General features: G+C 46.1%; 1 protein-coding gene across 2 annotated transcripts in view; it reads right to left on the reverse strand.

Annotated features, from left to right (window-relative positions):
- Positions 1-688: 688 nt before the first annotated feature.
- The window catches only part of TRAPPC2L (trafficking protein particle complex 2 like), a 35,792-nt gene continuing 9,510 nt past the window's right edge, over positions 689-26,970 (reverse strand). The window contains exons 2-5 of one of the 2 annotated variants that reach the window (XM_033941350.1): positions 8,784-8,956; positions 5,672-5,759; positions 5,512-5,591; positions 689-885 (exon numbers count right to left, since the gene is read on the reverse strand). In XM_033941350.1, coding sequence (XP_033797241.1) covers positions 840-885; positions 5,512-5,591; positions 5,672-5,759; positions 8,784-8,956 — 387 coding nt within the window. In that variant the 3' untranslated portion in view covers positions 689-839. Of the gene's footprint in view, positions 886-916; positions 1,197-5,511; positions 5,592-5,671; positions 5,760-8,783; positions 8,957-26,970 lie in introns of those variants that run through there. The other variant, XM_033941351.1, reaches the window with a different exon arrangement.

Genomic DNA, 26,970 nt, shown 5'->3' on the forward strand with positions numbered 1-26,970 from the left:
CAATCAATCTCTAGGCACCGTTTATAGAATCTCGCCAAGTGGTGCCTAAGCATGCTTAGGCATCCTGGAGGTAGGCATCAGTATGTTAGGCCAGATTTCACTGAGTCTGATTTTCCAGTGCCTAACTTGAGGCTAAATTCACAAAGCAAACTGATTGTGTTCTGATTGGTTTGCGACTCCTTAGCGACCAAATTTCCCTCTGGCCCGATTCATTTACCTCTCTGCCGACCATCCTCCGATCCGCGCATGCAAATGAGGGCAACGGCATGCAAAGTAGGCAGGGACACGATTCACAAACCAAAACCCTGCATCACCGACTGGGCTGGCATCACTCCTAAGTGACTGCTGAGGATCAGTCGCTCAAGCCCTTTCCGGCTGCCCTGCCTTCTGCCACCTTGCTTCTACCCTGTCAGCCCCGATCTCCTGCTGCCCTAAACACCTCCTGCAGCCCCGACTCTCCCACCCTTCCTCGCAGTGCAAGCCCATGATTTTAACCCACAGGCTTAAGCGGGTTAAAACCACGGGCTTGTTAAAAAAAGAAAAAAAACTATGCCAGCCCAGAGGTCCAGTAAGTTTAAAAAAAAAGATTGCGGCTCCGACGGGCATGCGTGATGGGGGAAACTGCTTTCCTCACTCAAGCTGGTACTGTGAAAGGCTGTTGAAAACAATTATACAAGAGCCAACAAGGTCCTGTTGGAGAAATTAAGTTTATTTTACAGTGAAGATATCCATACAGAACACTATATACACATTCAAATAGATCTGTTCCATGATTATACAAACATTTACAATACAGGAATATTCCAAACGAAGCAAAGAAAGTAGTTGGAGTTGTCTGCTCAGCATACTTGCACCATCATTGACATCACCATATTATCAAAGGCCCTGCAAGAGAAACAAGGGTGAAAAAGACAGCAGAGAAAACAAGTGTGGCTTATCCATCGCCTCATCTCAGGACCTTTTAGGCTCAACCTAAGACTTCTCCCCTTCCCTCCAAACATAAAAACTACAGACAGGGGAGCTTTTGGATTGTGATTACCTGATCTATCTATAATCGGTTATACAATGCAATAATCATTCATCTTCAAAGGCAACATACTTGGGGTCATGTAGAGAACCAAAATCTGCTCGGAGATTGAGATCTTGTGTGTCCTTCCATAGCACTGTCCATTCAGTATATACAGATGTTTTCTATTCTACAATAGGATAGCAAAGCTCTAAAAACATTTCAGGGAGAACCTTACCTGTTAACTTCCTTTCTTTGAATCCTGCTAGACTAGTCCAGATGAATGGGTATTTGCCTTCCTAACAGTAGAGAGCACAGCCATTCAAGGCCTCAGTAAGGATAAGGATACCCTGCTATGTACAGTGCCTTGCAAAAGTATTCACCCCCTTGAAAATAATAGGAAACAGCATAAGGAATGGCAAGCGAAATGCAAGGAGCTGATAAGGAAGGTAAAGAAAAACCATTGTTTTATAACTATGGTATAATAAGCTTTTAATAAACAAACATTGTTTGTTTACACTTTATTCCAACCAGGCTGTCTCAGGCAGGAAGGAATGATAATAATTTTATTTTTATAGGAGAAAAAGGAGGGAAGAAAGACTCCAAAATAACCGCACGCACTAATGTCCTAACTGTGCCCCTTGTTCCTCAGCCAATGACCAAAGGTTCAGGCACTTGCTTTGCCCGCCTCCTTTCAACCCAGACTCAGACTGGGAGGACCACAGAATCCAGACAGAAGAAAAAGAGAACAAATTCACTACAGGAGTTTGGGAAGGGAAATTTCAAACTCTCAGGCTGCTTCCCTGGAATATGAACAAGGACTGCTCCACCTGCCAAACACAAAATCTGTTTTTGTCCTGACCCGAGTTGGCGACTGTTGGAAACATGATACTGGGCTTGCTGGACCTTCGGTCTGTCCCAGTATGGCAACTCTTATGTTTGGGTAGACTTAGGGAGAACAGTACATGCCACCTTACACTGCAGACAGGAGCATATCTCCAATCACACTGGCTTCTGATCCCAGCAAGAATACAATTGAAATTCTACTGCCTACTATTTAAGACTTTATACGGAGACAGTCCAAACTCATCCACAACACCGCAACCAGACATAGGAAAACTCACACCCCATTCTCATACCCCCCAATTAAGGAGGTCAAACGGAAAAAAACTATATGATGGCCTCCTGGCCACTCAAGCAGCCAAACTAGACAACCAAATCGCCAATCTACTGACGGCATCCCTCGACTACAAGGCTTTTAGAAAAGAAATAAAGACCATACTCTTCAAGAAAACTCTGAAAAAAGAAATAATACCGCAAGTCTCAAACTCCACCTCTCACTAAAGCCAACTACCTCAAACAAATAACCTTACCCATTTCTTACTCTCTTTGAAAATGACCAATTTTTTTTTTTTTTGTAAGTACTTGTTGTAATACATCTTGGATAATTCTTTTGTAATCCGCCTTGAACTGCAAGGTAATGGCGGAATAGAAATCCCTAATGTAATTCTGGCAAATCTCCTATTTACACAGCCCCTGATGATGTCACTGCAAAGTTCTGCTCTCTATCGCCAGGGAGGCAAATACCCATTCATCTGGACAGAGATAAAGATTTTATAATGTACCAGGGCTGTAAATGACAATGACAGGTGGCATCAGGAAACATTCAAGAAATGCAGAAACATACAAAGATGGAAACTGCTGAACTGGAGCTTTTCTAAACACTTGGCACCTTCATCTGAAGAGGAACAGCAAGTAGGAATGGACTGTCTTTGGTTTCAGTCACTCACTTTCTACTCCCTGTACTTTTCCATACCTTCTCTGTCATCCATTTCCCTGTTTATTAACCCACCGCATAAACTACATGTCATGCATCTGATGAAGTGGATTCTTGAATTCAAGAGCTCATGGTTAATACATCAAGGTTTCACTCATTTCTAACAGTTTCCCCAAAAGTTTTATCAATAATAATAATTTGCTAGCCGCGCATGTGCACTCACGTCGCGTGTTCCCTGATCCCTTTTCTGTCGGGGTGTGGCGGCACGAGTGCGCATGCACGTACTACGTCACCAGCCGACGATCACCTCCACAAGCCCGCTCCCAGCCAACCGACGATCGCCTCCACAAAGAGCGCCTCCTCCCCCCCCCCTCTCCGGGACGAAACGAAAAATGGAGCCGGGCCGCCCTCCGCGACATACCAGAGGAGTCCGAGTCCTTTGCCGCTCACCCCCCTTCCCTTCCCGCGGACCCGACTACCTACCCGGCAATTCAAGCAGCGTGTGCAGCATTCTTCACACCCTGCTTCGGGCCCTTCTACTGCCCTGATTTTCTCTGCCGCGTCTCTGATGATGTCATCAGGGACGTGCCAGAGTAAATCAGGGAAGTAGAAGGACCCAAAACAGCGTGTGAAGAATGCTGCACACGCTGCTTGAATCGCCGGGTAGGTAGTCGGGTCTGCAAGAAAGGAAGGGGGAGCCGCAAGGACTCTATCCGAGTAAATAAAAAAACTCTGGGGAGAACGGCAGAGACCGGCCCTGTACTAACTCCCGTGGACAGGGGGAGCAGGAAGAGGTGCTGATGGACAGGGGGGGGAAATGAAGGGAGGCCTACTGCTGGGCAGAGGGAGCAGGAAGAGGTGCTGATGGACAGGAGGGAAAAATGAAGGGAGGCCTACTGCTGGACAGGGGGAGCAAGAAGAGGTGCTGATGGACAGGGGGGAAAAAGGAAGGGAGGCCTATTGTTGGACAGGGGGAGCAGGAAGAGATACTGATGGACAGGGGGGAAAAAAGGAAGGGAGGCCTACTGCTGGACAGAGGGAGCAGGAAGAGGTGATGATGGACAGGGGGGGGAAAAAAGGAAGGGAGGCCTATTGTTGGACAGGGGGAGCAGGAAGAGGTGCTGATGGACAGGGGGAAAAAAAGGAAGGGAGGCCTACTGCTGGACAGAGGGAGCAGGAAGAGGTGATGATGGACAGGGGGGGAAAAAAGGAAGGGAGGCCTATTGTTGGACAGGGGGAGCAGGAAGAGGTGCTGATGGACAGGGGGGAAAAAAGGAAGGGAGGCCTACTGCTGGACAGAGGGAGCAGGAAGAGGTGATGATGGACAGGGGGGAAAAAAGGAAGGGAAGCCTACTGCTGGACAGAGGGAGCAGGAAGAGGTGATGATGGACAGGGGGGAAAAAAGGAAGGGAGGCCTATTGTTGGACAGGGGGAGCAGGAAGAGGTGCTGATGGACAGGGGGGAAAAAAGGAAGGGAGGCCTACTGCTGGACAGAGGGAGCAGGAAGAGGTGATGATGGACAGGGGGGGAAAAAAGGAAGGGAGGCCTATTGTTGGACAGGGGGAGCAGGAAGAGGTGCTGATGGACAGGGGGGAAAAAAGGAAGGGAGGTCTACTGCTGGACAGGGGGAGCAGGAAGAGGTGCTGATGGACAGGGGGGAGGTAAAACAAAGGGAGAAGGGCTGCTGCTGGATAAGGGGAGCAGTGAAGGGGTGGTGGTGGACACAGGGGAGGTAAAAAGAAGGGAGAATGGATAGGAAAAAGCGGCTAAGGAGACAGAGAGAGAAAGAAATAAAGACAGACACACAAATATATTCTAGCACCCATTAATGTATCGGGCTATAAAGCTAGTATACTATAAATGAATTAGTTGATAAAACCTTTGTTCACCTTGGTCATAAAATATCATACAATGTGACAAAATTCTGAAGGAAATGCTAATTTTTTTTTTTTTTTTCAATCTTCCTACACAGAAGGCTTTTGGGGCAGCTGATGAGGTCAATTCAAAATGACCTTGATACAACAGAATGGAAGAAGCGAAGCATTTATAGACCGAGGCAGCTTTCTTTTGAGGGAATAACATTTGCTGTGTTTAATAGCTTCTTAGGTACAAGAAAATAAACAATAAATGTTGTCTAAGTTTGGTGGAGACGGCTTCTTACCGCAGCTTTTGCCCAGCAATAGTTATCCTGGCTCTTGAGTGCCACACACAGGTCATTCACAGAATAGTTAGACTGTGCAAATATCTGCTACTGAATCAACACTCATTGTGAAAACCCAGAAAACTGGAGCAGATCGTAGCTCCCGTAGACCTGAGGTCGCCATCCCTGCTGTACTCTGTTGACACAGGAACTAAGACATGAAACTGGAAGTGGTTTTCGCTACAACAGATAGTTTTATACCAGGCTTCAAGGGCTGTAAATAAGTCTGTTTTTCAAGATAACCAAGCAATGGTTGGTTTTTTTTCCCACACCATGCATATGCAAATAGAGTTGATGAATAATCAATATAAATATCCTGAAAAAAAGCTTTGAGTGTGGCCCTGGCCGACAGCCACAAGCAAGGAAAAGTTTAAATCTACTCATGTCATCTTCTACCCCCAGGGCTCAAAACAGCTTATTCAATAAAGAGTTTTTCCATGGGAAAAATTCCTTGCTTCTGCAGTCTGGAAGATTTATTTCTTTCCTTCAAGCTCAAATCCAGATGTGGTAGAGTAGGCCCCCACTCACCTGGACTGAATGGGATCCCCCGGATTATAGAAGGGATTACACATCACATCTGTGTAGGAATTATGCAGTTTCCGGAACATCTGAAATGGCAAAACAAAGGTTATAAATCTCCAAAGACGCTTCCGATGAGAGAGGTCCAGATCCAGCAGCTGGTACTTACACTCCGGATTTCATTGTCTCGAAGTGCTGTATTTGAAGAGTCTACCACCATGACAAATTTCACCTTTGAGTTTGTTACGTAGCCGTATCTGAGCAGGCTGTAAAGGAACGTGCTTTGAATAAAGACTGCAATGCTCTTTTACTGCTGATCTTTATTGAAATACCAGTATCAGGCTTCCTCACTCTTACCACTTGGATTTTCAGGATATCTAAAATCAACAGGCACGAGGGAAATGTGCATGAAGTAGGAGCACTTCAAACAAATTTTTCATGCATATTCCTACAAAGCAGCCTAGTTTGGACTTCTCCAGGCAGGTGAAATCAGTTACTCAGAGAGCTTTCTTTGAAATAACCCCTGACTGGGTCTGCTGTATAGATAAGAACCAGCATGGCTAAAAGGTGAAGTGAAAGTGGCTATTAGAGCCAAAAAAACACATCCTTTAAAGCAGGGGTGCCAAACTCAATCATATTAAGGGACCAAAATCCAAAACACAGGCTAAGTCACGGGACAGACCCCACCCCCGCCCCAATAATAGTACTAATTGTAACACTATTTTTTCCATTTATTTTTCTATATACACACAATATAATCTTATTAATAACACAACCACAAAATTAAACTATGCAAAGCACACTGTATGCTTCTCAACATTCATTCCTACCAGAACACAGATAACCCCTAAGCAAATACGGGACCACAAACTAAAAGAACTTATACAAACCAGCCCCAAGATTCAACCCCAGAGAAAAAGAAACAAATGCATTTCTTCCTGAACAGTGCAAAATGTAAATTCTCAAAATTGACACAATTCAATCACTATATTGAAAATAAAATCATTCCCCCCTACCTTTGTTGTCTCCCTCCCTCCAAGCTGTACCTCAATTAGGTGCCTCCCTCTGGTAGGTGTCTTACCGCCTGGCCATTTTATGCTGCCCGCGGTGCGTTGTGCGTTTTCATTGCCGCCCCCGGTGTTATCTTCTGGCCGGCTCCCTCTTCCTTACTACCGCAGTGTGCACAAAGCTGCATGCGGCACCTCATCCGACTTTGTGCATTGGGCAGTGAGGAAGAGGGAGCCGGACAGAAGATAACACCGGGGGTAGCAATGAAAATGCCGCATCAATTGCACTGCGGGCCACATAAACAGCCAGGCAAGCTGGATTCAGCCCATGGGCCTTGAGTTTGACACCTGTGCTGTAAAGAATGGAAAAAAGAATCTAAATGAGGACTATAAGAAGAGACTTAAGCACTGGCAAGACAGATGCAAAGCACTGATAAAGCATTGATAAAGAAAGCAAATGAAAGATTAGGTTCTTACCTTTACTAATCTTCTTTCTTGTAAATCCACACTTTATTCCGGGACCAGTGGGTTATTTCCATCTACCCACCAGGACTTTGTAGGAAGCCTCAAATTTAGAGACTTAAACCCCTCCCCCTCATACCTCATTCACTGTGCCAGTGCCTTAATTCTTCAGTCAGTCTAAAAGCAGCCAGGAACATTTGTAGAGGACAAAAATGAGAGGAGAATGGGGAAAATTCCCTGACAAGTATATCAATTCTGCTCAAATCAACAAATGCAAACACAAATAATTAAAAATGAGAGAACATGTTATGAAACATGAGAAATCTGAAAGACAAATCTGTGCTATAGGGAGAGACAGCCTGCACTATCAGAACGGGGTGCAAGAACAGGAACCTCCCTCCTCCCCCAACTAAGTGCTAAAACCCATTCTGATGGCACTCTTATAAAGGCTGGTCAGAAAGCAGAAATCCAGCTTACCAGTACTTATAAAGATAGACGATCGTCGAATCAGCAAGGAATAGGGTGGGTTCCTGGAATAGGGCAACGACTTGGGCCTGCGATCCTGTACACGGGGCATAAGGTCATCCAGACCCTGGCCAAACAGCAGCTGTCCCTTAAAAGGCAACTGGCTCAAGGTCACTTTAGAAGAATCACCAGACCACTGCCAGATCCAGAGCATTCTGCAAGCCAAAACGGAATAGGGGGAAAGCTTTTGCTCACAGATGTAGGACAGCGAGGCTAGGGAATCACCCGGCGATAATAGAGAATCACCCAGAATGCTCGTTTAAATATTAATGACTGTAATACATTTGCATGGCAGAGTCAGAGACCACTAGGAAGCTTGGAAAAGACCACAATAAGCCATTTTGATAATCCACTGCTAAAGTACATGAACGCTAAATTGACTGGAACCAGTTTAGCGACCACACTAAAAATTTTGAGAATCTTCCCCTACGTGACTTCCCAGGGTCTCAAGGAGGCGGCAGCTCTACCACTAGGCCATTTCTCACCTCCTACAGGCCAGTTCATTCATTTATTTACCTTTTTACTGGTGGAGAAGACCTTTCAAATATCTATTTCTCTGGCTGATAAACCCAATTAACCGATTTGTGATTTCAATGTCAGCAGGATTAAGTAGCATAATAGAAAAACTCTAAATGGTTAAGTTTAAATTGCATGAAATATATATGATCAAAGCCAATCTAAATATTGTGAAAAGTGTACTTAGGAAAACATTTTACGTGTCCAATATTTAAATGCAGTCAAGTGAGTAACCACCTTTTCATATCACTGCACACTGGTACACATCAGTGAGACCACACAAAAAACAGTGGGAACAGACAATGAACACTCCACAAAGGATCACTGATGTAAGAATAGTCTTGTTTATTCCAATAAAGGACAAACACAAACTGTGGGTCCATCTACCAGCAGATGGAGATAGAGAACTGATTTGCAGGTGCTCCTCTTGGATGGAATCTCTCCTGGCCAATTATAGTATTGCTCTTTGCCCAAGCATCATGAACAACAAAACTGCACAAATGAAAAACTTATTTCCCATAAACCACATCAAACTGAAACAAACTACCAACCATAACACAAAACATGAACATCCTGCAAGCGAATCAACAGCAGAAAGTAAGCACGGGTGGAGCTCTGGATTCATCTGCTGTGTCTAAAGGAAAGAAAATTAGCAGGTTAAGAACATAATTTTTCCTTCCTCAGCAACAGCAGCAGATGAATCCAGAGACTATGAAAAAAGGCAGAAGCAATGACAGGCAAAAAGGGAAGCACATACTCGGGCAAGGATACACTTTATAGTCTTCAGTGGGATAAAGGAGTCCTAAGTAGAGCTCCCTTTGATCCACCAGCGCCTTCCCCATGGCAGAGATTTTTTCATCCACAACATCAAGCGAGGTGTGAACAGTGTAATGGAATTTCAGTTCGTTCTCTGTCGGGATGCTTCGAATATAGAGAGGATAATTCTAGAAAGAAGTGCAAGTTGTTATCGAGACTGGAAAAGCATATTTGAAGAGCAGCAGGCAATTTTCTTCTAACTCCAAGACTTTCTAAAGCACATTTAGGTCAACAAAACAGCGTAAATGGAGAGCGGTGTGAACTGAATCCCCATTATTTGGAACAAGGGTCCCAGTCACTCCATATCTTCAATTATTTGGACATTTACAGATTAAATTAAACTGACATTATAGTACAGTAATGTAGTTAATGATGGCAGATAAATACCTGCCTGGTCCATCCTGTCTATCCAACAAGTCATATTCATTATCAATTCATGCTTGAACCAATAATCCAATACAGTAGAATCTCAGTTATCTAGCACCCATGGGGATTGGTGGATGTCAGATAACTGCATTTCTGGTTATTTGGGAGTTAATGTAAAAATAGTTTTGTCTCGCTTCCCACCTCACTCTATCATCCCCTTACCCCTACTTGTAGATTCAGCACCTTATTTCCTTCTTGGTCACTTTCTCTCCCCCCATTCACTCCCTTAACCAAAGCAGCAGAGCCGATCCTGACAACCCCCTCCCACCCTCCTCCCTCACTCACTCACCCAATGATTAAGCAGCAGCCGGTGAGCAGGGAAAGTGCTAGTAAACAGGCAGTTTCTGGCCAGCCCCAGTAGGGCCTTTCCTCTGCTGCATTGCAAGTAGAATGGCAGAGGAAAGGTCCTGCTGGAGCTGGCCAGAAGCTGCCTGTTTACCGGCGCTTTCCATGCTCACCGGCTGCTGCTGCATTGGGGGAGGGAGGTGAGGGGAGCGTCAGGACCAGCTCTGCTGCTTTGGAAATAGAGGGGGAAGAAGTTGTCAGGACCAGTTCTACTCTTTTAGGAACAGAGGGAGGGGGTTGTTAAGACTGGCTCTGCTGCTTCAGGAATGGAGGGAGGGAGAGTGGTGGCTGCCGCGATGCTTCGGGAGCTGGAAGGAGATCTGTGGCTGCCGATGATGCCTCTGGGGCTGGAGGGAGGGGAGGTTGTTGGGACAGGAGCACCACTTTGGACATTGCCTTAGGAGTGCAGGAGACAATTTTTTTTTTGTCAGTTGGTTAACTGAAAGCCGGTTAGCTGAGATTCTACTGTGGTATTGTTAACAACATTTTACAGATCTTCCACTTTTTTTAAGTCTTTATTTAAGCAATTTTAAACATTTGGCAATAATACAGAAAAAAAAGCAAAAAATATAAAGGCAACAGAAATAATTCTATTAGTAAGAATTAAATATCCTTACATCACAATTTTAAGGAAATAACATCCAACCCTAAGTATAAATTAGTCCACAATAACTGAAGACCAACCTGTTGAATTAGACTGAAATTATCAAACCAAATAGATAAAAGGAAAATAAAGAAGCAGCTTGACAGCCCCTGAACAAACATCTCTAAATGATTTTACTTGAATTCAAATCTCAGGAACACTAAGGGTCTCTTCTATTAAACTGCACTACCAGTTTCTAGCGTGGGACGCCGCGCTCAATGGCCCGTGCTGCTCCCGACGCTCACAGAGTTCCTATGAGCGTCGGGAGCAGCGTGGGCCATTCAGCGCGGCTCTCTGCGCTGAAAACTGCTAGAAGGACATGGCAGTACTTGAGAGAGTCCAGAGAAGAGCGACTAAACTGATAAAGGGTATGGAAAACTTCTCATATGCTGATAGATTGAAAAAGCTGGGGCTATTCTCCTTGGAAAAACGGAGACTTAGAGGAGACATGATAGAAACCTTCAAAATCCTGAAGGGCATAGAAAAGGTAGACAGGGACAGATTCTTCACAAGTACAAGGGGGCACTCGGAGAAATTAAAAGGGGGCAGGTTTAAAATAAACGCTAGGAAGTTCTTTTTTACCCAGAGGGTGGTGGACACATGGAACGCGCTTCCGGAGGCCATGATAGGCCAGAGCATGTTACAGGGCTTCAAAGAAGGTTTGGATAGGTTCCTAGAGGATAAGGGGATTGAGGGGGTACAGATAGGAGTTGAGCTAGGTTATAGGAATAGTCAGGGACCACTGCACAGGTGATAAGCCTGAGGGGCCGCCGCGGGAGCGGACCGCTGGGCGTGATGGACCTCTGGTCTGACCCAGCGGAGGCAAATTCTTATGTTCTTAGGGGGTAGATATAAATTTAGATAGCTGCTGTGGCTCATAGAAAACATATCTGTTCTTCTTATTGACCATTACACATTTACAGGATGAAGGTGGCTCCTAACTGCAATACCTGAGGTCTCAAAAGAAGAAACTGTTTTCTTCTTTTCTGAGGTCGAGATATATCAGTGTACATTCTCACTTTATATGTTTATATGTCATAAAGGAAACATCTCTATATTTAAAGAACAATTTTAACAACCATTCCCTATTGGAATCTATGGCGAACCGAACCAAAAAGTGTTGCCAAACTTTCAAAAACTACAAGAACGAGAGGGCATTCGGAAAAATTAAGAGGGGACATATTCAGAACTAATTCTAGGAAGTTCTTCTTCACCCAAAGGGTGGTGGACACCTGTAACGCGCTTCCAGAGGGTGTGTTAGGACAGAGTACGGTATTGGGGTTCAAGAAGGGATTGGATGATTTTCTGAAGGAGAAGGGGATTGAAGGGTACACTTCTCCCTTGTTATTTGCGGGGGATACGAGCAGAGTCGGACCACAAATGGCGAAAAACCGCGATTATCAAGAGACTACGGGAACTCACAGCAGCCATTTCCTCATGGCGATCTGCACGGGGCAGGAGCGTAGGAAGATCGCTCCTGCCCTGAAAGCCCTCTAGACCACCAGGTAAGACCGGGAAGGCGGCAGGGAGGAAAAAAATATGGGTTATTTTAAAATTAAGACTGCTTTTTTTATTTTCCCCCTCCCCAGAAAAAAATCACGATTATATGAAGCCGCAAATGGAGAAACCGCGAATGGGGAGGGGGAAGTGTATTGAAAAGGAAAGAAAGTGAAAAGAGGTGAAAAAATATATATATAAAAGTGATGGTGGAGGAATAAAGCACAGTTACTTACCGTAACAGGTGTTATCCAGGGACAGCAGGCATATATTCTCACATGTTGGTGACGTCATCTACGGAGCCCCGATGCGGAAGCATTTTCAAGCAAACTTGATTGAAGATTTAAGTTTGCTCTGCTGCTCCACGCATGCGTGCCTTCCTGCTCCACTAGGGGGTGCATCATCTCGTGGTCTCCAGTTCACTTAACTAGCCAAGAAGCCAACCTCGGGGAGGTGGGCGGGTTGTGAGAATATATGCCTGCTGTCCCTGGATAACACCTGTTACGGTAAGTAACTGTGCTTTATCCCAGGACAAGCAGGCATGATATTCTCACATGTGGGTGACCTCCAAGCTTACTGAAGAGGGATGGAGGGAAGTTGGCAATTTAAGCAAATAGATTTCGCAACACCGATTGGCCGAATCGGCCATCGCTTCTGGACAGGGAGTCCAGACAGTAGTGGGAGGTGAAGGTATGAACCGAAGACCACGTGGCAGCCTTGCAGATTTCCTCAATAGGTGTGGACCTGAGGAAGGCTACGGAGGCTGCCATCGCTCGGACTTTGTGTCCCGTTACTCGACCATGCAGCGCGAGACCAGCCTGAGCGTAGCAAAAGGAGATGCAATCGGCCAACCAGTTGGACAAGGTGCGTTTGGAAACTGGGTGGCCTAACCGGTTTGGGTCGAAGGACAGAAACAGCTGTGGGACTTTCCGGTGTGGCTGAGTGCGTTGGAGGTAAAAGGCCAACGCTCTTTTGCAGTCAAGAGTGTGGAGCGCCACTTCTCCGGGGTGAGAGTGGGGCTTGGGAAAAAACACGGGTAAGACGATGGACTGATTTAGATGGAAATCAGACACTACTTTAGGTAGGAACTTTGGATGGGTGCGGAGTACCACCTTGTCGTGATGGAATACCGTGAAGGGTGGGTCCACTACCAGCGCTTGCAGCTCACTAACCCGCCGTGCGGACGTGAGCGCGAGTAAGAAAATTACCTTCCAAGTGAGGAATTTTGGATGGCATTTGTCTAGTGGCTCAAATGGAGGTTTCATTAATTGAGCCAGAACCACGTTAAGGTCCCAAACCACCGGGGGAGGTTTGAGAGGGGGGTGGACGTTTAGCAGACCCTTCATGAAGCGAGTGACTAAGGGATGGAGCGAGAGGGCTTTCCCTTCCAGGGGCTGATGAAAGGCCGCAATTGCACTGAGGTGTACTCGAATGGAGTTGGTCTTTAGGCCGGAATGAGATAGTTGAAGTAGATAGTCAAGGACCAGGGGGACGGGGACCGACACCGGGTCCTGGCTGTGGGAGGAGCACCAGGTTGAGAATCTGGTCCACTTTTGTGAGTAGCAGGTTCTCGTCGAGGTTTTTCTAGAGGCCTCCAATATCTCCTTGACTGATTGAGACACGGGGAGAGCAGTCAGGGGGAGAGAAACCAAGGATTCAGATGAAGAGACTGAAGATTGGGATGTAACAGTGAACCCTGACCCTGTGACAGTAGAGAGGGAAACAGAGGCAGAGGCAGTGGATCTCTGACACTGAGTTGAAGTAGCAGGGAAAACCACGGCTGGCGTGGCCAGCGAGGGGCAATCAGGATCAGGGTGGCTTGTACTGTTTTCAGGTGGACAAGCGTCCGCAGTATCAGAGGAAACGGCGGGAACGCGTACAAGAACCTTCCCTCCCAGTTGAGGAGGAAGGCGTCGGCCTCGAGCCGGTCCGGGGAGTATATCCGGGAGCAGAAGAGAGGCAGCTTGTGATTGTGAGGGGACGCGAACAGGTCTATTTGAGGCGTCCCCCACCGTTCGAACACTCCTCGTAGGATCTGAGAGTGTAGTGACCACTCGTGTGGCTGGAGGAGGCGGCTGAGTCTGTCCGCCAGGCAGTTTTGTTCTCCTTGTATGTACACCGCCCGAAGGAAGGTGTTGTTGGAGATTGCCCATTTCCAGAGGCGCAGGGCTTCCCGACAAAGGGGCCAAGACCCTGTGCCCCCTTGTTTGTTTACGTAGTACATCGCTACCTGGTTGTCGGTTCGGATGAGAACTACTCGGTCGCGGAGCAGATGTTGGAAGGCTACAGCTGCGAGGTAGATGGCCCGAAGTTCTAGCACGTTGATGTGGCAGCGACGGTCTTGTGCTGACCACATTCCTTGGGTGCGTAGGCAGTCCAGATGGGCTCCCCAAGCGTACTCCGACGAGTCCGTGGTGAGTACCTTGCTGTGGGGTGGGGTGAGGAAGAGCAAACCTTTGGAAAGATTTGAAGAGTCGGCCCACCAGCGGAGCGATCGTTGCAATGAAGGAGTCACTGTCACGGAGCGGTCGATCGGGTCCCGGTCTTGACGCCATTGAGACGCCAGGGTCCATTGAGGGATTCTCAGATGGAGGCGGGCGAAGGGTGTGACATGGACGGTGGAGGCCATGTGGCCCAGGAGGGTCATCATCTGTCGAGCTGATACTGAGTTCAGCAGAGAGATCCTTCGGCTCAGACTTACTAACGCCTCTAGGCGCGGAGGGGGAGGAAGGAACGGAGGCGAACCGTGTCCAGCGTGGCCCCGATGAACTGTAGGGACTGCGAGGGGCGTAGTTGAGATTTTGGGAAGTTTATTTCGAACCCCAGACTTTGTAGGTAGGTAATAGTCTGTTGAGTCGCTGAGATAACCCCTTCCTTGGACGGGGCTTTGATTAGCCAGTCGTCCAGGTAGGGGAATACCTGGAGGCCCTGGGAACGTAAGGTTGCTGCTACCACCACGAGGCACTTGGTGAAGACCCGAGGTGATGATGCTAGTCCGAAGGGGAGGACTCAGTATTGTAGGTGCCAGTCCCCTACTTGGAAACGCAAAAACTTGCGGTGAGCGGGGTGCACTGGGACATGTGTGTACGCCTCCTTGAGATCGAGGGAGCAGAGCCAGTCGCCCTCGTCGATCAGGGGGTAGAGTGTTGGTAGTGAGAGCATCCGAAACTTTTCCCGTACCAGGAATTTGTTGAGGCGTCTCAAGTCTAGTATTGGGCGTAGGTCTCCCGTTTTTTTCGGTACCAGGAAGTAACGGGAGTAGAAGCCCTTCCCCCGTTGGTCGGGGGGGACCTTCTCCACTGCTCTCAGGCGAAGCAGGTCTCGAGCTTCGGAGAGGAGTAGGGGTAGCTGAGTCCGGTTGGGAGGGCAATTCCTTGGGGGATTGTCCGGGGGAATGGCCCGAAAGTTGAGAGAGTACCCTGATGAGATCACGCCAAGGACCCATGCGTCCGACGTGAGTTGTTCCCAGCGAGGGTAAAAGGCTTTGAGTCGACCCCCGATGGGAAGGCGGCCTGGGACTATGGCGGAGGGGGCCCGCCCCCTTCCGCGTGTCCCGTCAAAAGGACGAGGATGGTTTGGTGGTCGCGGGCGGTTGAGACTTGGGCATGGCCCTGTGGTGGGCTTGCGGACGTCTGGGTGGGGGCCGCGAGAAAGCAGGGGTGGACTTTTGTGGGTAGCGGCGCGGAGGGGCCCTGTATGGCCTGGACGCTGGCGGTTTGGGCTTTTGCCGGACAAGGGAGGCAAACGAGCGTTCATGTTCGGAGAGGCGTTTTGTCGCCGCCTCGATAGTGTCATCGAACAATTCCTTTCCCAAGCAGGGGAGGTTAGCCAACCGGTCCTGTAAGTTGGGGTCCATGTCGACCAGGCGCAGCCAAGCTAGTCGGCGCATGGCGATAGCAAAGGCTGCTTCTCTGGAGGAGAGTTCGAAGCCATCGTAGGCCGCGTGGAATAGATGAAGGCGCAGGTTGGAGAGGGACTCTAAAAGCAGGCCGAACGTTCCCTGCCGGGAGGCAGGTAGGTCAGTCTCAAAGGCTCTCAATAGTCCAATGAGGTGTTTGAGGTATGATGTGAAGGTGAAAGTGTAGCTTTGCACCCTAGAGGCCATCATTGCGTTTTGGTATAGTCTCCTGCCGAACTTGTCCAGGGTTCGGCCTTCTCGGCCTGGGGGGACCGCTGCTGAGACCCGGGACGGGTGAGCCTTTTTCAAGGAGGATTCCACTAGCAGCGATTGGTGGGAGAGCTGTGGTTGCTCGAATCCCGGGTAAGGTACTGTGCGGTACTTGGCCTCCATTTTGGAGGGTACGGCCGTGACCATGTAGGGGGTCTCCAGGTTCCTGAAGAAGGCCTGTTGGAGTACCGGGTTAGGTGGTAAGCGAAGGGACTCTCTGGGCAGTGATGGCATATCCAGCTCCGCCAGGTACTCCTTAGAGTATCTGGAGTCGGACTGGAGGTCTAAGTCCAATGCGTGGCCCATGTCTTGGACAAAGCGAGTGAAGGATGGGCGAGATGTCCCCGGGGCCCCGTGCGGGGTCGTGGAACGAGACCTTCGTCGGGTGGAGAAGGATAAGGAGGCTTCCCTCGAGTATCGAGGTTCATGCTCTGATCCATGCTCCGAGACTGGGGAAGCACTGTGAGAGTGTTCCGGGGTTGTCGATCTTCGGCGTCTCGAGGAGCCCCTCGGAGACGATGCCGGGGTTAGGGGTACCGATCGATGTCGGATTGGTGACCTCGATCCGGACTCCCTCGGAGAATACGTCCGAGGGGGAGTTCGGAGGATGCGCGGGTTGGAGAGTGATAACTCAGCCACCCTTAGTGGTCCCGTACGAGGTGTGGGAGAACGGCCTCGTAGAGTTGGTGAACCTCGGGCCTTCTTGGAGGTACGGCGGTTCGAGGTTTCTGTCGTTCTAGCCCGACGTTTTGCCCCTCGGCGGTCTGCGGAGGGGGAACGTCTCGGGCGTCTCGGCGAGGAGTCCGAGGAGGATGGGATGCGGCGAGGATTGCGCACCTTTCCTCGAGGTTGTTCGGTGTGAGGCTCAGGCTGGTCTGGCACGTTCGAGGTCGAGGCCGATTGAAACTGGGCCATTGCAGTGGACAGCTCCGACGTGATCATCGCTCGGAGTAGGTCCTGGAAGACAGGCACGGACAGCATCGAAGGCATGTCCACTGCCTCGGTGCGCTCCACCGGGGGCGACCTCGTATCAGAGTATTCCCGTGTGGTGGAGGCAAGGCCCGAAGGCTTGGAGGGCTTAGACGGGGCTGTAAGCATGGGGCTTCCGCCATGCGTCGCCGTTGTCCCCGAGGCTGGCTTCTTCGCTGTTACAGAACCTGAAGAGGGAAGAGGGGACTTACCCGGCGCCGAGGCTTTCTGTTGTCCCGAGGACTTCGGGGTCGAGTCTCGAGGCGATGCCGAGGTATCCGGGGCCGAGGTCAAGGCCGGGGCCGACCTCGAGGCCGAGGCGGAGGGTTGGTCCGGGGTGAAGAGATCCGCCATGCGGGCTTTTCTTCGGCGGAGGGCCCGGTTTTGGAAAATAGCGCACTGGGGGCAGGAGTCGGTTGGATGAGCCGCCCCCAGACAGAGGATGCACCGGCGATGCGGATCTGTGAGAGAAAGAAGCCGCTCGCACCGGGTGCACTTTTTAAAGCCGGTCAAAGGCCGGGACATTAAATCGAAAGTAGCCACGGCTCGATTAGCCACGCGGCCACGGGGACCCGGAAGCCTCCGGGTCGTTGAAAACGAAGCAGGAATCAAGTAAAAAGGTAAAGAATTCGCGCACAGCGACTTAATCGTGAAAAAACAAGAAAAAATCGTGGTGCTAGAAGGCAGTTGGGGCAGAGCCTGAAAAACACGGCTTCTAGGCTCGCGGAAAATTTTGAACTGGAGACCACGAGGGGATGCACCCCCTAGTGGAGCAGGAAGGCACGCATGCGTGGAGCAGCAGAGCAAACTTAAATCTTCAATCAAGTTTGCTTGAAAATGCTTCCGCATCGGGGCTCCGTAGATGACGTCACCCACATGTGAGAATATCATGCCTGCTTGTCCTGGGATAAAGTGAATAACGTGTGAAAAAAAGCAAAAAGGAGAAGGAGATGGAACATACCGTGGTAGAAAAGGTGTTATGACAAACAGCGTTAAAAGGAACAAACTAATGTATAAAAACATAAGAACAGTTTAGCATCACATAGCAAATAGAAGTCCACATGAAATCTGTCCCTATCCACCCTCTCTATGCCCCTCATGATCTTGAAGGTCTCTATCATATCTCCCCTGAGCCTCCTTTTCTCCAGAGAGAAGAGCCCCAGCCTTTCCAGCCTCTCGGCGTATGAGCAATGGTAAGAGGGCTGGAACACTGCTCATACGCCGAGAGGCTGGAAAGGCTGGGGCTCTTCTCTCTGGAGAAAAGGAGGCTCAGGGGAGATATGATAGAGACCTTCAAGATCATGAAGGGCATAGAGAGGGTGGATAGGGACAGATTCTTCAGACTAAAGGGGACAGCAAATACAAGGGGGCATTCTGAGAAACTGAAGGGAGATAGGTTCAAAACAAATGCAAGGAAGTTTTTTTTCACCCAGAGGGTCGTGGACACTTGGAATGCACTACCGGAGGAAGTGATCAAGCAGAGTACGGTCCAAGGATTCAAACAGGGATTGGACAGATTCCTGACGGTTAAAGGGATCGTGGGATACTGAGGGAGGAGCTGGGATGTCCACGGTCCAAGGATTCAAACAGGGATTGGACAGATTCCTGACGGATAAAGGGATCGTGGGATACTGAGGGAGGAGCTGGGATGTAACACAAGTATAGAATGTTAACCAGGTAATGAGTATAAACCAACCAGGTCGTGCATGTGCAAGACTGGAGGGCTAGGACTTCGATAGGAAGGCAGGACTTAAACGAGATACCAAGGTGGCAAGGGAGCCCCTTCTAGTGATTCAGACAGGTCGTGACCTGTTTGGGCCGCCGCGGGAGCGGACTGCTGGGCAGGATGGACCTATGGTCTGACCGGCAGAGGCACTGCTTATGTTCTTATAAATAAAATTTATACGATAGAATAAATTAGCAATATAATGCTAATCATAAGATGTAAACTAAAACACTTAAAATTACTAAATATTTTAATTCAAACAAATATCTAAAATCCAAAAGAATGTTAAAAAGCTAATAATAATAATTTTATTCTTGTATACCGCCATACCCAAAAAGTTCTAGGCGGTTCACATTCATTAATTACGGTCCGCGGTGATACACGGATTTACAATATTTTGACAAAATTACAAATTTACAGAATTGTAACAAAATTACAGAACTGACAAAATTACAGAATTGTAATAAAAAAATTACAGGCAATGAAGAGGGGGGGGCGAGGGGAAAACTATAACTGAGATTTAGCAGGGGTAGAAGCGCGAATACTATTCAAATTTGCTTGCACCTGTTTCAAGCAAGTCTGGGGACTAGCACCTTCATACCTACAAACTCACTTCATCCTACACAACCCCACACGAGCGACCAGAAACAAAAACATATTTGCATACCCAAAGATTACGGGCTGCAGATACAAATCATTCCTGGATAGAACCTTTAAGTTCCAAGCGAACAGACAGCAAGTTTGGCTGAAAAACTACATAAACGAACCCAACCTGTCTTACAGTGCATTCCGCAAATCGATCAAAACCGCCCTATTCGAAAAATTCACGGACTAAAATCGTCCCCTCCCGCACTAGGACTCCCCTCCCTTTAAACGCCTTTCTTTCTTTCTCAAGATGCCCCTCATGTACTCAGATATTCGCTATCCATAGTACTCCAATTCAAATGGAAGTTCTAAAGAAATACTCAGTTACTCATTACCCATTGAACCCCAATCTGTCACTTTCCCCTCTTCACTATTGTATTATATTTAGACTCATTGTACGATACTGTATTAGACTTATGTATGGTGTTGTCTTTAGACTTATTGTATTGTATTATATTTAGACTCGTTGTATTATATTGTACTGTGTTGTATACACTCATTGTATTGTATTGTATTGTTTTGTCTTGTATTGTATGTTGACTTATTGTATTGTATTGTGACCTTGTTATTCGCTGAATGTCCAGCCTTCTTACAGTGTGAACCGCCTAGAAGTCACCTGACTATGGCGGTATAGAAAAATAAAGTTATTATTATTATTATTATTATTACTCGATAGCGAGCGTGAGATCAAGTGTGGAGGGGGGGAGAGTGGGAAAGGGGAGAAGCCGGTGGCAAATGGGATTAAGAGCCCTGTTCACGGAAGAGGTGCGTTTTGAGGAGTTTTCTAAAACTAAGGTAAGAGGGGGCCTCGAGTATCATTTGGGCAAGCCAAGGGTTCAGCTTAGCCGCCTGGTAAGCAAAGGTTTTGTTGAGAAATCTATTGAAGTGGCATAATTTTAGGGATGGGAAGGCGAACAGCTGGGTTCTGCGGGATTTCTTGTTGGTGAGATTCAGAGTGAAATGGTGATTGAGGTAACTCGGTAATAGGCTAAAAACTGTTTTGTAGCAGAAGCAGGCGAATTTGAATAGGACTCTGGATTCGAAAGGGAGCCAATGCAGTTGGTGGTAGAAAGGCGTGATGTGGTCCCATTTGTTCAGGCCGAATATGAGGCGGACGGCAGTGTTCTGGATCAATTTTAGTCTCCTCATGGTTTTCTTTGTGGAGCACAAGTAAATGACATTGCAATAGTCTAGTACACTGAGCACGGAGGACTGTACCAATAGGCGGAAAGAGGAGTCTTCAAAGTATTTTTTTATGGTGCGCAGTTTCCAGAGCTCTGAGAAGCATTTCTTGACAGTGAGATCGGTGTGATTTTCTAGCAATAGATGTTTGTCTAGAGTGACTCCCAGTATTTTTAATGTTTGTTCGAGGGGGAAGACCAGACCTTTCACCTGGATTGTGGAGTCTTTGATTTTGTCATTGGGGGAGGCTAGGAAGAATTTTGTTTTGTCCGGGTTTAGTTTTAATCTGTAGGATAGCATCCAGAGTTCTAACTGATTGAGTATGCTTGTGATGTAGGCTAGAAGTTCTGAGGAGAAAGTGGAGAGTGGGATGACTATTGTGATGTCATCTGCGTAGATGAAGAATTTGAGTTTGAGGTTATGAAGGAGGTTACCCAGGGAGGCGAGGTAGATATTAAATAGTGTGGGGGATAGGGGGGAGCCCTGTGGCACCCCGCAGGAGTTAACCCAGCTAGGTGAGGAAGAGTCGTTTTTAAGTATTCTGTAAGATCTGTTTTGTAGGAATCCGCGAAACCAATTGAGGACCTGATCGGAGATGCCTATGTGGGTCAGGCATTCGAGAAGAATGTTGTGGTCTACTAGGTCGAATGCACTGCTCAAGTCGAGTTGGAGTATCAAGGCGCTGGAGCCCAGGCTGAAAAGGGTGTGCAAGTGGTCAATTAAGGCTGCTATGATGGTTTCGGTGCTGTGGTCACACCAATAGCATAAAAAAGCTAATGAGCAAATTAATGAATGCAAACTTACTAAAAAAAGGGGAGAATTTCAACCCTTTAGAGACAAAAGTATATGACAGACTTCGGTATAATGGTCAATTCACCAATGGCATTAAGAATACATGAAAAAGCTCATGGGTAGATTAATAAATACAAACTTTTAAAAGAAGGGATATCGCAACCCTTTGGAAACAAAGATATAAAACAGACTTCAGTATAATGGTCAATTCACCAATGACATAAAAGTTGCATGAAAAAGCTACTTGGTTTGCTGCAGTTCCTGTTGGATTTTTCTTTTGTTTGCGTTTTCTGTTTGGTTATCCAACATGGCCTTTCCCGCCTGGGATCATATTTTCAGTTTTCCGGAGGAAAGGCTCGGTCGTTTTTGGCTTTGCTGCTTGGTTTGCTGCAGTTCCTGTTGGATTTTTCTTTTGCTTGCATTCCCCTGCCCCACCGACATACACATCACCCGCATTTGTAGCATACAAGTGCTATAAAGTATCAGAGCTGTGGAGTCTGAGTCGAGGAGTCGGAGTAAATTTTGGGTACCTGGAGTCGGAGTTACCAAACAATGCACCGACTCCGACTAAATTTAGATTGGAATTAAAAAAAAGCAAGTTTAAATGTCCCAATTCACAAAAAGTTAAAATTAATGACTTCTCTACTGTAAGAATAAAGACCAATGCATGCAGTGCCTCACGTAACTGCAAAACGAACACGTGCTTCACTATATGGCACGCAAGGCACAATTCGAAGCACCAATACTTATAAATGTATTCTCCCTTGTTGTTGTTTGCAACTTATTTCCAACATTCAACAAGGTTTTCAATACCTCGTTGGTAGAAATCACCTGGTGTAGACTCGAAAAATTCATCCAACCAAGCTCTCCCACCATACGCACAACATCTTTTTACGCGGATGAAGATCTTGTTTCACGTGGAGTCGGAGTCAGAAGTACAAAAAACTGAGGAGTTGGAGTCGGGGAATCGGAGTAATAAGAACATAAGCATAAGAACATAAGCAGTGCCTCCGCCGGGTCAGACCATTGTCCATCCTGCCCGGCAGTCCGCTCCCGCGGCGGCCCAAACAGGTCACGACCTGTCTGAATCACCAGAAGTCGGAGTCAGAAGTACAAAAAACTGAGGAGTCAGAGTCGGGGAATCGGAGTAGGAGTCAGAAGTACAAAAAACTGAGGAGTCGGAGTCGGGGAATCGGAGTAGGAGTCAGAAGTACAAAAAACTGAGGAGTCGGAGTCGGGGAATCGGAGTCGGAGTCAGAAGTACAAAAAACTGAGGAGTTGGGAGTCAGGGAATCGGAGTCCGAGTCAGAAGTACAAAAAACTGAGGAGTTGGAGTCGGGGAATCGGAGTCATAAGAACATAAGCATAAGAACATAAGCAGTGCCTCCGCCGGGTCAGACCATAGGTCCATCCTGCCCGGCAGTCCGCTCCTGCGGCGGCCCAAACAGGTCACGACCTGTCTGAATCACCAGAAGTCGGAGTCAGAAGTACAAAAAACTGAGGAGTCGGAGTCGGGGAATCGGAGTAGGAGTCAGAAGTACAAAAAACTGAGGAGTCGGAGTCGGGGAATCGGAGTAGGAGTCAGAAATACAAAAAACTGAGGAGTCGGAGTCGGGGAATCGGAGTAGGAGTCAGAAGTACAAAAAACTGAGGAGTCGGAGTCGGGGAATCGGAGTCAGAAGTACAAAAAACTGAGGAGTCAGAGTCGGAACATTTATCTACCGACTCCACAGCCCTGTAAAGTATGCAGATTTGCTTTTGATCCATCCTTGAAATTTTCAGGGCTCAGACTGTAAGAGCCTGACCAACTGATACTTATGGGGAATTTAGGAGACATCTAAAAACATATCTGTTTGAAGTACTTAGGTAGCTGATTTGTAAAATTTTATTATGCAATTATCAGATCTTTTTAGGGTTTTTTAGTTCTTGGCTTTTAACTTTTTTATTTTATTCAATTTTGTTGTGTTTTTAACCATTGTAAACCGCATAGAACTTTATGGCCTTGCGGTATATAAACTGTTATTATTATTATTAACATGGGCCCACTCCTTGCCATAAGGGACAGTCAGGCACTGGCCTCACTTCTCCACTGCTAAAATATTGTAGTTCTACCCTTTCTCCTCCTGTTTCTGTTTGTCTGTCTTCAGAATTTGTCCTTGTACGTATAATTATGAGTTTCCGTAACCCCTGGTTTTTAATATATGTACTGTAATTTGTTGTGAAATAATATTATAAGCGTTTGCATCAAATTTTAATAAACTTGAAACGTGTCAGTGTAAGCTTCCTCTACAATGTGTTGTAACTTTTTCCCTTACTGTAACAGTGTAGCTTTCCTCTAAGATGTGATGCATTTTCCCCTTGATGCTGCAAGGGCTTCTTATCTTGTAAATCACCTTGAACCTGTACTGGATAAGTGCGATTAAGAAATCCTGATTAGATTAGATTTAACCACCGCCCTGCCCATCATAGAGGAACTCATAGCTCTTGGTGTGTTGACACTATTCTCTTATTCCACTATTACTTTATAAAAAGCATCAGTGAGATATAGAACTAGACAAGACGCATGTAATACTTCATTACTGGAGCAGAAAGTGATGGAGTGTGTGCAAAATTCAAAGAGAAGCTCCTGGAATGGCTCCAGTACCTTAAGAGCTACAGGCCAGAATATCTTGGGTCTCTCATCTAGCAGAAGCAAATATTGCCATTCTATCAGTTCCAGCTCTAGGAAGCCAAACCACTATCATACCTGACCCCTTAAATGTTCGTGGAGTTAGAACAAATTGAAAATGTTTTAAAATACAAAACTTTAATCAAATGTAATACTTTGACTTTTATTGTTCTTAATAACCTGAACATCTACCCTGCATTGCACATAGCTTTATATCTAACTCAAACCCAGTCTGAGTAGCTATTAATAAGGTACAATGACAATAAAGACCAGTCTGCCCCATTATAGCTTTTCCCCTTACCCTCTACAGAACATGGAAGGCCACCTCAGATCTTGCCATTTTCATCTGTCATAATAACATAGTCGGTAGATAAAGATCTCCTGCATGGTCTATTCAATCTGCCTAACAGGTGGCCAGAGCTCAATCTGTTACACCGCACAGGTTCCACTTCATTATGGTTAAATACTGGTATACTTAATCTGTTTCTCCATGCCAATTTTGCCTGGCACTGATCAACAACCAGATCTGCTTCCTTGTAAAAATCCAGCCTTCCTTATGTGAATGAGAACATACAAAATGGGGATTTCTATGTAGCATGTGGGCCTCTACAGCTTCTCCAAGCTGCTTCTCTGTACTTTTACCACAAGAAATTGCACCTTTGGCTCCGAGTCACTGCTTGTTCTCTCATTAGAATATATGAACAGCCTTACTGGGTCAGACAATGGTCCATCTAGCCCAGCATCCATTATGGAGGCCAAGCCAGGTCAAAAGTACCTGCCAAAAACCCAAATAGTAGCAATATTCCATATTACCAATGCAAAGCAAGCAGTGGCTTCCCCCCTGTCTTTGTCAATAACAGGCTATGGACTTTTCCTCCAGGAACTTGTACAAACCTTTTTTTTTAAAACCATTTAAGTTAACCACTGTTACCACATCCTCTGGCAATATATGCCAGAGCTTAACTATTCTCTGAGTGAAAAAATATTTCCTCCTATTGGTTTTAAAAATATCACCCTAACTTAATTAAGTGTCCCTTAGTCTTTGTCATTTTTGATGGAGTAAAAAATTGATCCACTAGTACCCGTTCTACACAATTCAAGATTTTGTAGACTTCAGTCATCTCTTTCCCAAGCTGAAGAGCCCTAACCTCTTTAGTCTTTCTTCACACGAGAGGAGTTCAATCCCCTTTATCATCTTGGTCACTCTTCTTTGAACCTTTCTAATTCTGCTATATATTTTTTAAGGTAAGGTGACCAGAACTGAACATAATATTCAAGGTACGGTTGCACCATAGAGCGATACAGAGGTATTATAACATTCTTAGTCTTGTTACCCATCCCTTTTCTAATAATTTCTAGCTGCCACACATTGAGAGGAAGGTGTCAGCGTATTGTCTACAATGACACTTAGATCTTTTTCTTGGGTACTGATTCCCCGTGTGGATTCTAGCATCTGGTAACTATGGATTTGGTTATTCTTTCCAATGTGCCCTACACTGGGCCAAAAATGAGAGACTTCCTGTGAATAAAGTTGCCCATTAAAGGAGTCTTCCCAGCTCCCTACATAGCAATGACATGTGAATTCTAGTATACACGTATTTAGTTTACTACTTGAAATCTCCTTTCATAAACTTCATTAAGGTACACTGAAAATGAACCAAGAAGCTTTGGAGCTGATGCCTTCAGATATCAAAATAGTGACTCTTCATTAATACTCTTATGCAACTATGCATTAACATAAAGAATTCTTGCATATATGAAGAAAGTGCAACATGAACTTTGAACTTGATTTTTTTTTTTTTAAAGTCTTATCGCATATCTATGCAGCAAAAGCAAGTACTATTGTTTTAGCTGGGGAAATAAGAACTGAGTTTTTGCCCCTACGTAAACCTAAAGTCTTTAATATAGAATCAATTTGGGAGGCCATTTCTAGTCTCCAGATTTCCCTGGGAAACCAGATACAGCAACTTTCTCAACGTTGTACTGGGGTACTATCGGAAAGTTTGGAATTGAAGAATAAAGTTTTGGCTTTGGAAAATAAATCAGACGACTATGATAACAGAATAAAATCTTTAGAAACGCAAGCACTAACTTGGGTTAAGGATAGTGCAAGTCTTCATTTCAAGCAAGAAATCGTGGAAAACTCCATTAGGAGAACTAATTTGCGGATTATTAACTTTCCGAAATTATTTTCCATATCGCCAACTGATATGTTTAAGCGTTACTTAAGTGAAGTTTTGAAAGTACCTGACTCATCATATCCACCTCTCTCTAAAATATATTACTTACCTGTGAGATCTAGGTCTCAAAATCCCAATCAGCAGATAGTTTGGATTTAACTAATTTCCTTGAGAGGTCGGAAACTGAGTCTCAAGTACCAGCTACCTTATTAGTACAGTTTGCTATTGATTCAGATAGGAAATGGTTGTTAAAATTGTTCTTCAGTCTACACCCCACCCCCTTAAACTCCACCTCTGCCCTTCTTTCTCCATTCTAATCTTTTGCCTAAATTTCTGTGTAGTCCACTCTCAGCCTATACTCAAATAACTTGTATTTAAACTAAACTACTTATATTTAAACTACTGTTCTTAATTTGCTGTATAGTCCCTATATCTAAACTGCTGCACAGTCTTGTATGTCCAAGTATTTAAAGCTACTGTATAATCTTGTATGTCCAATTCACTCCATTGTGAATGTTTACTTGTAAACCGTTCTGAGCTACTGGGAGGACGGGATAAAAATCTAAATAAATAAATAAAAAGATGTTCCCTTTTTGTCTAATATCATAAGAATGTACCCAGATGTTTCAAGTCCGACACAGAAGAGAAGAAAACAGTTTCTTATACTGAGACCTAAGGTGATTCAGTTGGGGGCAACCTTTGTTTTGAGGTACCCCTGTAAATGTGTTATGTATATAAAGAGAACAGATATGTTTTCTATGAACCGCAGCAGTTATCTAAATTTATTGCATCTCAGGAAATTAAGTAATTGCTTATCCTGATTCTTTAATCCGTTTAGAAAAGAAATGCTCAACGGCAATCGAGCCTCCTTTTGATTTTCCTGTATGTTAAATTTCAGCAA

The sequence above is a fragment of the Geotrypetes seraphini genome, chromosome 4, assembly GCF_902459505.1.
Source record: "Geotrypetes seraphini chromosome 4, aGeoSer1.1, whole genome shotgun sequence".
Classification (NCBI taxonomy): domain Eukaryota; kingdom Metazoa; phylum Chordata; class Amphibia; order Gymnophiona; family Dermophiidae; genus Geotrypetes; species Geotrypetes seraphini.